Source organism: Portunus trituberculatus, chromosome 24 (genome assembly GCF_017591435.1).
Source record: "Portunus trituberculatus isolate SZX2019 chromosome 24, ASM1759143v1, whole genome shotgun sequence".
Lineage (NCBI taxonomy): Eukaryota > Metazoa > Arthropoda > Malacostraca > Decapoda > Portunidae > Portunus > Portunus trituberculatus.
Genome location: NC_059278.1, coordinates 15,205,801 through 15,217,455, shown reverse-complemented (window position 1 = coordinate 15,217,455; position 11,655 = coordinate 15,205,801). Strand labels below are relative to the sequence as shown.

The 11,655-nt window shown below is 57.2% G+C and overlaps 1 protein-coding gene across 4 annotated transcripts in view; it reads right to left on the bottom strand.

Moving 5' to 3' along the window:
- Positions 1–468: 468 nt before the first annotated feature.
- The window catches only part of LOC123508296 (zinc finger protein 48-like), a 28,718-nt gene continuing 17,531 nt past the window's right edge, over positions 469–11,655 (bottom strand). For 3 of the 4 annotated variants that reach the window (XM_045261882.1, XM_045261883.1, XM_045261881.1), the window contains exons 5-6: positions 10,964–11,536; positions 7,942–8,959 (exon numbers count right to left, since the gene is read on the bottom strand). In XM_045261882.1, coding sequence (XP_045117817.1) covers positions 8,585–8,959; positions 10,964–11,536 — 948 coding nt within the window. In that variant the 3' untranslated portion in view covers positions 7,942–8,584. Of the gene's footprint in view, positions 2,710–7,941; positions 8,960–10,963; positions 11,537–11,655 lie in introns of those variants that run through there. The other variant, XM_045261884.1, reaches the window with a different exon arrangement.

Here is an 11,655-nt window from a genome sequence, read left to right as displayed (position 1 = left end):
AACACATCCCCGACCCGCAGCCGCCCACCACCACGCCTGCAACACAGAACCCTCATCAGCAGCGCCTCCACACTCCACCTCACACCCACCACCACCACCACCACTAACACCACCACCACCATCACCACCACAAGCCACGCATTTCAGCCAGAGAGCGAGCAAGCCAACCTTGGGTCGCTGCACTAGTTAGCGGCCACGCAGCCCCTAAGGCGGTGATAGTGGAGAGCCCATCGCTGGGAGAAGGAAGAGCCGCAGCGGTGACACACGTAGGGACGCTCGCCCGTGTGGTTCCTCTGGTGTTGACTCAAGTTGTCCCGCCGCTTGTAGCTCCGACCACACACGTTACATACGAACCTCCGCTCCCCACCATTCCCCGCCGCCACCACCCAACCCTGGCGGCCACCTCCACCCACCCACGCCCCGCCCTCACCCACCTGCGACCACCCACACGCCGCGACCCCCCGACCACTCTGCAACAGATAAGAGGTGGAACGTTACTCCTCCGCGCGACACCCAGGACACCCACCCACCGGGGCCCCTCATAGCACGGCCGAGGCGGAGGCCCTACGAGGAGGAGGAGGAGAGAGAGAGCGAGAGAGTCACTACTCATCCACACAGCCTCCACTCCCCCTACCTCGAGTGGCCACTGTCACGCCTCAGCCTTGCATTCCCTCCCCTGTTCCCCTCAACACAGACACCACAAACTAGTAATACTGAATACAAAAGGTGAGCGCGTAATTGTCTTGGTCTACACACATGTTCAGGATCTTTGGTTCAGTTATCTGAAGTCTTCTCAACATCAAGACAGAGATTCGCACAGTCCTCCCATTCGTGGGTCTCGCCGGGACTCAGGGCGACGCCCCCTGCCATGAATGGGCGGGCAGGAGGCGTGCCTTGATCCACTACGTCCACTACAAGACCTACACATCAACACTCACACAACGACAGCTAGACAGGTATGTGATGACCGCCGGGGTGCTGGCGGGACCGGAGCGGCAGGGCGCGGCTGGACTATCTGTGGTGGTCCTCGCGGCAGGCGTTTAGCTTGTGGTAGTGGAGGCCGCTCTGCTGGGCGAACTTGGCGCCGCAGCGCGGGCACCCGTATGGCTTCTCACCCGTGTGCAGACGCTCGTGTTGGCGCCGGTGGTCGGAGCGCTTGAAGCGGCGCCCACAGTAGGTGCAAGCATAAGGGCGAGGGTCGGGCAGCGCCTGCTGGTGGTGGTGATGCTGCTGCTGAGGCATGGGCGCCGCCCGGACCGTCAGGCAAGACCCCCCTGTCAGCCACAGATGCGACGGCATCTTCGCCGCCATCCTACCCAAGCCACCACCACCACCACCACCACCAGCCTGTAACACATGGCAAAGCCTCGTCACACACCCTCGTTCTCCTCACCTTAACCTAGTACCTAGTTACAATAGTCATTATCACAAGGCAGGGGAGGGGGGGAAGGGAGAGGATAACAAGAGCAACACTCAAAAGTTAACAGTAACAAAGCGGGAATTTATGGGTTCACTACACGTGCTAGACCGCGGCGGCGGCGGCGGCGGCGGCGGCGATGTCCTCCCTGCCCGCCCGTCCCCACTAGCTGCTCCGCTGCGCTCTAACGTTCCTCCACGCCCTCTGAGCTCCACCCCCTGCATGACACCCGCGGGGTGCTAGCGGCAGATGCTCAGGTGATACATCAGCGGACTCTTCTGGTTGAAGCCTCGGCCGCACCGCTCACACCGGTACGGCTTCTCGCCCGTGTGGATACGGACGTGCTGCGTCAGGTGGTCCTTCCTGCGAAACTGTTTAGTGCAGTACGGGCAGCAGTGGTGTTTCGGGGCGGACGGATCCGCCCCGCCACGGCCCCGCATGGGAATGGGCGCCCCCATCAACCACGCCGCCACCACGCCCTCCGCGGGCCGCTCACTCACCTCCCAACCCTGGGGACAAGAAAGCCCACCTTCACTTTACAGAACAGTCTCGCGAGGATCAAGACGCCCTCTCACAATAAAAGTCCTCAGTGTTATGCAATAATGAAAGTGTTTCCACTCAGTGTTCATCCTCTCTCTGTCTCTCCAAAAGATTGCAATACTTGCTGGTAACCAGTCACGTCACCATCTGGTTAACCAGCTGGTGAAGGGGCCGGCGCCCCCAGCTCAAGTGTGAGTGACAGAGGGATGGGTGGAGAGGTCCCCGCCCACGCCTAGTGCAGATTCCGCGGAGTTTGTAAGGGAGACGAAGGCATTCATGACCTCAGAGGGAATACCGGCGCAAGACATGCTGGAGGACACCCCTGACATGCCGTGCGGGCTCAAGTCGGGAAGCAGCCCGCCGCCCATCCCGCCCATGCCAACGTCCATCCCAGTCTGGTGTGTCGCCTTGGGAGGCACTCCGCACGCCATGGGAGAGGCCACGCTGGGTGCCTCTGGGGTGCCAGGGGTGCCGGGGGTGCTGGGGTGAGGCCCACACAACTTTTTCTTCATGTGGTAGTGGTAGCTGCTCTGCTGAGTGAAGGTCTTGCCGCACAGGTTACACGCAAAGGGCCGCTCTCCGGTGTGAATGCGGCTGTGCTGTTTGAGGTGATGGTTAAGCTTGAAGCGTTTGCCGCAAATGTGACAAGCGTAGGGGCGGAAGGGGTCGCCGGTGGGTGTGGTGGAGGGTGCGGGCAGCGAGCCAAAGCCGAGCGACGAGTGCAGGTTGGTAAGGGAGTCAAACAACACGCTCTGCAACAGAAAAGGGCACTGCTTAGAACCTGCCCACACCTGCTGCTGCTACACCAAACAATCCTGCTAACCTGCAACACTTGCCCTGCACATATAGCCCCGCGTCACGCTGCCAAACCTGCCCTTCACCTTGGCACTGCCCGGCCAATCACGCCACGCCCTGCTCATGCCTAACGACACCTGCAACCAGGAGGAACAAACAAGCGGAACATTTCCTCGAACATCGTGCCACAGCCGCTATTGGCGCCGCCGCCGTCCCCACCACCTCAAGAACAAAAAAATACAGAAACAAAGCAGCCACTTCGCCACGCCGCTCCCCAAAGCACCCCTCCAGCACCTCAACTCACAGAGGCATGTCAGCCCGTCACAGAAAGCATCAGTGGTGCAGTAACATGTGCAAAACTTGACCTGTTAGTTGTAAGGCACACAATGCCGCTCGCCAGCCGACCCTCACACGCTGCCAGCCACACCCCAAGACACCTTCCTCCACAGGGCACCAAGTAAAACATCTGTGTTCTTCACTTCACTTTATTCAGCAGGTGCTCCCTGGCCGGGACTGAAGGCCAGAGGATCCTCAAGTACAAAGAAATACAAAGTCTATTCACGCTGCCGCGAAAACTTACACATTAATGACTCAATAAAGCTGCCTTAAATACCAAGACAATCATTACGAAATAATATCTGGACGCTGTCACCGGCACGCGGCAGCCCCTCCCTGGCCTCACTGGTCTAAGGCGTAGAGGGCGTTGGGGGGGTCCGCGTGCTTCCTCTCCAAGTGGTGCTTCAGGATGTGCATGCGGCTGAAGGCCTGGCCGCACAGCGTGCACACGTACTTCTCCCCAGTGTGGATCCGCTCGTGGTTCTGCAGGTGCTGCTTCTTCTTGAACCGCGCTTCACAGAAGTGGCAGGGGTAGGGCCTCTCCACGCTGTCGTCCAGCCGCGGCCCTCCCGCCACGGCACCCATGGGAGTCACGGGTGCGTGAGTCTTCCTGTCGTTGCGGTTCGAGGCAGCAGCAGCGTCCAGCAGGGCATGGTAGGACATGCCACCGGCAGTCACCGCTACTGCTGCCGAGGACGACTCCATTCTCAGTAAGTTTTGGGTCACGTGGGAGCCGAGCCCCAGCAGGGGCTGGGCTGACAGTTCCGGGTTTGGCTTCATGCCACGCCTGCCGCCGAGGAGGGCGTCCCCACAGCTCTGCAAGAGACCGACACCCGTACTTTAGTCTCGAGGGGGAGCAGCTCCGGGCGGCCGCCGGGATGCCTCGCCTCCCTCACACAGACTCTATGCAAGACAATACTGCCTCACGCCCCCACGTGGACAAATTAGTCACCAACAAGACCAACAATAAGCCACACCCAGACAGCCGAACTTGAGCCGTTCAGTAGTAACGCCCGCGGGGTGTACGGGTTCCGCTCCTCCACCTGTGGCAGACGCTGCCGGGCCAAGCAGGGGGCCGGGGGCAGAGGAGGCCGGGGGAGGACTCCCCGCATACATCACACTTGTCACCAGCTGAACATCTCGCCCCACATCGCCTCCGCGCCCTGATCGCTGCGGCGCCAAGCCCTCCCGCAGCCTGCAAGTGATGTGATCAGCTCTGACGCCGCCCGCCACTCTCGCCACACACAAGTGAGACCCACCACAACTTTTGATTCTTTCCTTCCTTCATATACATGCATACATATATATATATATATATATATATATATATATATATATATATATATATATATATATATATATATATATATATGTCCCCTGAACCCACCTTCCCACATCACGGCACCTCTGGCGGGCGTAAGGATATAAAACCTGGGAGCACGTTTCCTCTTTATTTCCATACAGTCATATAAACTCAAGCCAAAGTCACGGAGCCAGGGCGTGCCTCTTTCCACGCAACCTTCCATTTCTTCTGATCATTTGCGGATTGAAATAGTGACAAGTAAAGTTTTCCAGATGGAGAGCGGCAATGACTTATAGGAAAGGAATCAACTAAAACAATTCACGCCTTTCAACTGTCACCCACAAGCCCCCATCCACAACCCTCACCCCAACTCTTACTGCTTTTTTATCTTATTCTGTTTCTCCCTCCTCCTCCTCGTCCCCCTCCTTTACTCCTATCTACTCCTCTCCACCATCCAAGCTAACCCCCCCCCAACCCGTCCCTATCCTTCCATTACGGGCCTAACTAAATCCGCGTGGTCACTTCCATGGCAACACCAGGCGAGACAGACAGGTGTGTGGGCGCGCCTTTCCTCAGTATGAAAAATAGACAGCAGACAAAACGTTATAATGTTAAAAAATTCGTCTGCTTATTTTTCTTTTGTATATTTTCCTCTATTTACAATTCTCTCTCTCTCTCTCTCTCTCTCTCTCTCTCTCTCTCTCTCTCTCTCTCTCTCTCTCGTTACTTGTTCTTCTTTCCCCCAATTCCACCTGATTCCTCTTCCTCTTCCTCTTCCTCCTCTATACTAAGAAAATGTGAGTGTGATTCTCTCCCCCTCCTTCCCCAAGCATTGTTCAAAATCTTAAAGAATAAAAAAATAAATAAATAAATGAAAATAATAGTAATAAGTACAATAAAATCAATAACAAAAGAAAGCAGCGGAAGGTTTTTTAATGTTTTGTATGTTTATAACTTAAGCTATGTTGACAATGACAGTAGTGGTGTTAGTAGGTGGTGGTGGTGGTGGTGGTGGTGGTGGTGGTGGTGGTGGTGGTGGTGGTGGTGGTGGTGGTGGTGGTGGTGGTGATGATGATGATGATGATGATGATGATGATGATGATGATGATGATGATGATGATGATGATGATGATGATGATGATGATGGTGGTGGTGGTGGACACTAGAAGAAGATTTCCCATCTCTCAGACATAAGCGCGCGCACACGCACACGCGCGCACACACACACACACACACACACACACACACACACACACACACACACACACACACACACACACACACTCTCTCTCTCTCTCTCTAAAAGCGTAGAATAATCACCAGGATCTCAAGGACTACTGTTGTTTGAATCTCCTTTGTTTTCTTTCAGAGAGAGAGAGAGAGAGAGAGAGAGAGAGAGAGAGAGAGAGAGAGAGAGAGAGAGAGAGAGAGAGAGAGAGAGAGAGAGAGAGAGAGAGAGCATGGGGAGGGATTGCTTTAATATCCTTCCTCCCCTCATATGACAACTTTTGACACTGGCAAGTTATTCCACCAAAGATCACAAATGATGGAAGACTGGGAGAGAGAGGGAAAAAAAAAACGCACTGGCTCCTTGATTTTGTGTCACGAGTTTATGTACAAGCAAAGATGCCACAAAGAGCGCCTCTGAGAACGATAACCCTAAAGGCCTGCGTCACCCTCCCCCCCTTCTACCCCGCCCTGACCCGTTACTTAGCCATTGTTCCGACACTACCGCCCTCTCCGTGTGTGTGTGTGTGTGTGTGTGTGTGTGTGTGTGTGTGTGTGTGTGTGTGTGTGTGTGTGTGTGTGTGTGTGTGTGTGTCGAGGTCAGCTTCACCGGACACAGACTCGTTGCCTCGTGCGTGGAGATCGACCTAACCTAACACACTACTTATGGAGGACCACCTTCTGGCACACCCTCATCCTAACGTGTTTGAGGAGGGAGCTGCGCTGCGTGAAGGTCTTCCCGCAGGAGCGACACGCGTAGGGCCGTGACCCCATGTGGATGCGTACGTGTTCCTGCAGGGTGTAGCGGCGCTTGAACCTGAGGGGGCAATAAGGGCAAGGGAAAGGCCGCTCCTCAGTACCAACTTGTATGCCCGCCCTTGACTCACACCAGCCCAGTCCATAGCTGCCGCTGCCGCCGCCGCCGCCTCCGCCTCCGCCGCCGCCGCCACCACCACCTACACCTACACCGCCCTCTACCGCCCACCCGCCACCACCACCAACGCCGCCACCTGCACCACCACCACCCTCAGCCATGGTGGTCACTAACACCCTCATCCTATGTGACAAGCTGCCCTCAGGAGCTCGTCCCACACTATCTTGGAAAGGTGGTAAGGCCAAAATGTCCTTGGCTTGCACCAGAGCGCCCTGCAACAAGAGGAGACCTACTTTAGAGGACAGCAATGGAAGACAACCTTCTCTACTTCACACTCTGCTACTGCACACGTCTTCCCGCCTCCCCCCCGCCCGGCACAGACCTACGGCTACACGCGGAGGCAAGGACGAGGAGCACAGGAGGGGAGGGGAGGGGTGAGGTCGTTGCGGGTGTGAGGAAGTGGTAGTGAATGTTTCCAGCCAACAAGCCACACGTCAGTAACCAACTTATACCATTAATACTTCACCCTCAGGAATCTAAAGGGGGCTGCAGGAGGGAGAGGGAGGGGAGGCTGCCAACAAACTATCATCATTATCACCGCCATGTACTGCCTGAGGGACACAAGGATACAACCTGAATCAACACCCGCCCCGGCAAACCCTCCCTCCCGCAGGACATCTTTGAAGACAAAGACACACGAGGCTCCAGCATCTTGACCCGCTAGTCTACACCTTCAATACTTTTGTGTCGGACTGAGACTCATGGAGGCGGGGGGCGAGTCTGTGTGTTCAGCGTGGTGCTGGGGGGCAAAGCCGTAGGCAGCAGAGGTGGGCGGCTGAGGCAGAAAGTTGTGATGGCGCGAGTTTTGCATGAACTCCTGATGTTGCTTAACCATGTGCCTCTTGAGCGGCGTCATCTGCGTGAAGCGCGCGGGGCACTGGCTGCATGCGTACGGTTTTTCGCCGGTATGGAGACGCTGGTGCTGGGTGAGGTGCTGCTTCGTCTTGAACCGGCTCTTACAGAACAGGCACGAGAACGGTCGTAACTGAGCGTCCGCTGCAAAGGAGGCGATCTGGGGGTTGAGGGCGGGGGCGCACTGCAGGGGGGCGCGCGCTAACCCAAGGATCGGGGCCTCGCCAGGGTGGTGGTGCTTGGACAACCCTGGCCACCCCTTAGACCCCTGCAAGGAGAAACAGTCTGCCTTAGTCCAGCCAAGTGCACCATCTGGGGTCTCCACGGGTCAACACTAGCAGAGAGCAAGTCTGGCGGCACCTCACAGCACAACACCTAGATGGAATGTTACACTCACTGAAGAAGGGGCACTTCTCACCCCCACCCCTCCCTCCCTCCCCCCTCTTACTCCTCCTCCTCCTCCTCCTCCTCCTTCCACCTCTCCACCCTCACTCCTTCTACGCCGTCTTCTCTGCTTCAGGAGATTGACAGAGGATCATAAATATCAACAGATTTTATTATTAGAAACTGCAGAACAGGTATTTTTGAGCAGCAGGTGGACACTTACGTACCCCGGGGCACAAAGATGTGCGTCCCGGAATTAGTAATGTGTACAGTGAATTAATTAATAAAATTTTACAGGATCGGCGTCGCTGAACGGACTCCGGGATTTCACAGGGTTCGTAGTATAGCTAAATAAAAGCCTAGTGTGTGTCTGTCGAGAAAATACGTACGTACATTTACCTTTTATTGTAAGGTATTGAAACGTAATATTGGAAGTCAACAAAATAAGTGTGTTGTGTGCTAAATGAAGCAGCGCATGACGTACAAACTTTATAGAGATACAGTAATGAAAGACTGCGTGAAAAACCATCACAATAAACAAGAGCTAAGCGTAGGACTACACGGAAAGTGTTTATTTGGTTCTCTGATGAGCCACGCAGAAGACGTCGGTGCGAAGGACAGCGGGACTTATCACGCCCTGGCCCACACCTGCTGACACATACCGCCTCCCATGCACTCGCCCATGCACTCCATCTCTCTCTTTCTCTCACGCACGCACTAACACACAGGAGCACAGCCCTCGCAGCCTTAAAAGATGTGTAAAAGGGGAGTGGGACCTGGTAACAGAGCGGGTCAGCTAGTAGTGCGTGTGTTGTTGTTGCTGCTGCTGCTGCTGCTGTTGTTGCTGCTGCTGCTGTGGTGGTTGCTGTTGGTCACCACTCATGCTGGGGTGGGATGGGGGCGCGGGGGGCGGGGGCGCGGTGGGGTAGAGGCGGGGGTAGTTTGGGTCTGCCGAGTGTTTGCGCCGCACGTGGCTCATGAGTTGATGCTTTTGTACAAAGGCGCGGCCACACAGGCGGCAGGCATAGGGCCGCTCTCCAGTGTGGATCCGTTCATGCTCGATGCGGTGGTCTTTGCGCTTAAAACGGCGCCCACAATAGCCACACTGGTGCGGCCTGAGCATCTCCTCATCCAACGAGGCCATTTGGTAGTTGAGGGTAGCCATCAGCCCCTGGAACAGAGCAGAGGAGAGCTGCTTAGCAAGGTCTACCCCAGCTGGCGGCTCTACCATAATACCACCACCACCACCACCACCACCACCACCACCACCATCACCATCACCACCACCACTACTACAACCACCACCACCACCACCACCACCACCACCACCACCACCCACCTCCCGCTAACTCACCGACTCTCTGCAAACTCAAGTTAAAGCTTCGCTGTGACATCATTGTATTAATCATTGTAATATTGGTCCCGAGGAGGCCGGGCGGCGGCGCTACACCGGATAGTGCGTGGTGAGGTGGGCCCGCCAGCTTTCCCGGCTCTCCAGAACCGCCCCGCAGATGGCACAAGTATTGGTCTCGTCGTGGTGGATTTTTTCGTGAATCTTAAGCGAGTCCTTCCTTTTGAAACGCTTGCCGCACACAAGGCAGGCGTGGGCCCGCACCTCAGAGTGTTTGGTGAGGTGGTTACGCAGGTGGGTCTTTTGCGCGAAGCGATGGCCACACATCTCGCACACAAACGGCTTGTCACCAGTGTGCACTTTCTCATGGATCAAGAGATGATCCTTCCTCTTGAAGGCCTTGTGGCAGTAGGTGCACACAAAGGGGCGGTCGCCGTCACCACCCGCTGGGTCCCTGAGCCAGTCCAGGTGGCAGGCTTGCCAAGTGCCCTGCAACAGATGAGAGGAGAACCTGCCTTAGCCAGCAACTCTAAAGTGGCTACCTTCAGAAGCAACAAGGGTCGCGCCACCCCCCATCAGCCTCCTCACATAAATTTCTACTCGCGCCCCCAGACAACCGCTACCAGCAACTTTCCAAGAGGGACGCCAGCAGCGTGTTATTGCTGCGATACTGAAGCCGCACCGTGCGTCTCGCTGCTGGCCGCGGGGCGTGTCACCACCCTGTGTGGGCCAAGAAAACATGCTTTTTGTGGCGCGGTCCAGTCACGTTGCGCTCAAAAGTATTCTCTCGGTGCCAGCACTTGTGAGCGGCGTGGCCTCATCCGTGCCCCTGTGGGGGGGAAGGGGGGAGGAGGGAAGTGCGGCAATGACTAATAGACTCCACTGTCCTGCGCCCGATACGAACTTCCTGCCGCAAATTTCGCTTCCCCCACCAGAGCCTCCTGGCACACCCGCGGGCACGCACTCGCCCCAAGACAGCCTCAAGGTTACTCCCGCTCGATATATCACCAGTCCCGCCAGGCCAATCAATACGACACTTGGGAGTAACAACACTTCAATGATCCGCGACCCGACCATCCGGGTGGCCGGATGTCGACCCTGCAAGCAGCCTCCGTGATCCCCTCCTATGCCCAGTCCCTCTTCAGGGGTCGGCCGGCGAGAGGTCGTCACCAGCAGGCTGAGGGTCTGTGGGGGGAACAGCGGCAGCGGTGGCAGCGGCGCTGGCGGCGGTGGCGGCGTTGGCGTGCACAGTGCTGCGCTCGAGGTGGTACTGCAGGTGGTACCGCGTGTTGAAGCGGCGCGGACACAGGGGACACTGGAAGGGCAACATGCCGGAGTGAAGGCGCAGGTGTCTCCGGTAATTGTCTTTGCGTTGGATGATCTGCCCACACACCTGGCACCCGAAGCCTGGCGGCAGAGGAGCGGTGCCGGGGCCGCTGGGGGGCGGCGCGCCCTCTTGGTAAGGGAATGGTGGCACCAGACAAAACGCCTTGTCCACCATAACCTTGACAACCTCTTCATTATCACCACACCCATCGTTCCCACCAACTCCACAACCCCTCTGCAACAAAAACAAAAAAGCTTGGCGTCACAACCTACTCTGGTAGCGGCCAGCCGCAGTGCATCTCCCGCCCCTCATCACGCCGTCCCGACCCTCCCCGCCCCGCCCTGTCCTGTCACGGCTTAGATGTTATACTTCCTAAGGTTAGTGTGGTGGCCAACGCTGTGGATCATGTGGTACACATAGTGGGACCTGGAGGAGAAGAACTTGTTGCAAATGACACACACATAGTTAGGAGGAACACGAGGGCGGTCCTCCCTTGCCTTGGGTTCATCCGACGCTGAATCCTGTGCGGGGCCGGGTGTCGGGGTGGCTGCAGGGTCAGACCCCGAGGTGGAGGCGGAGGTGACAGTGTGGGCGGGGATCGGAGTATCGGTGGAGGACGTAGTTGGAGGAGGGGGAGGAACAGAAGTGGTGGTAGAGGAAGAGGAGGATGAAGAACAGTGAGGGGCGAGAGAAGCATCAGGAGCAGCGGCAGAGGCAGAGGCAGAGGCAGGGGCAGGGGCAGGGGCAGAGGCAGAGGCAGGGGCAGGGGCAGGGGCAGGGGCAGGGGCAGCATCAGCTGGTGTTGCAGCCGCGGGAGCGTCGCTAGAGGAGGGGCGGCCCCGGGTACGGCCTCCCGTCTTGTTGCGGTGCTCGAGGCTGCGGGTCACGTGGTAGTTATAGTGCGACTTGTTGATGAACTTCTTGTTGCAGAGGCTGCAGGAGTACGGGAGGTTGCCAGTGTGCAGGCGCTCGTGCTGGGTGGCGTCGTACTGGCGGCGGAAGAGCTTGCCGCAGTAGTCACACGGGTACCTGCGGCGCGGCTCCCCCGCCGCCCCTGACACTATCCGCCACTGCAAAGAGACACAAGCACGCTGCTGCGCCTCAGTGCTGCACACACTGCCCACCAAACCAACACAGCCACTCACCACCCTCACGCTCCGTCCTCACCGCCCGCCTGCCCACCACCCGT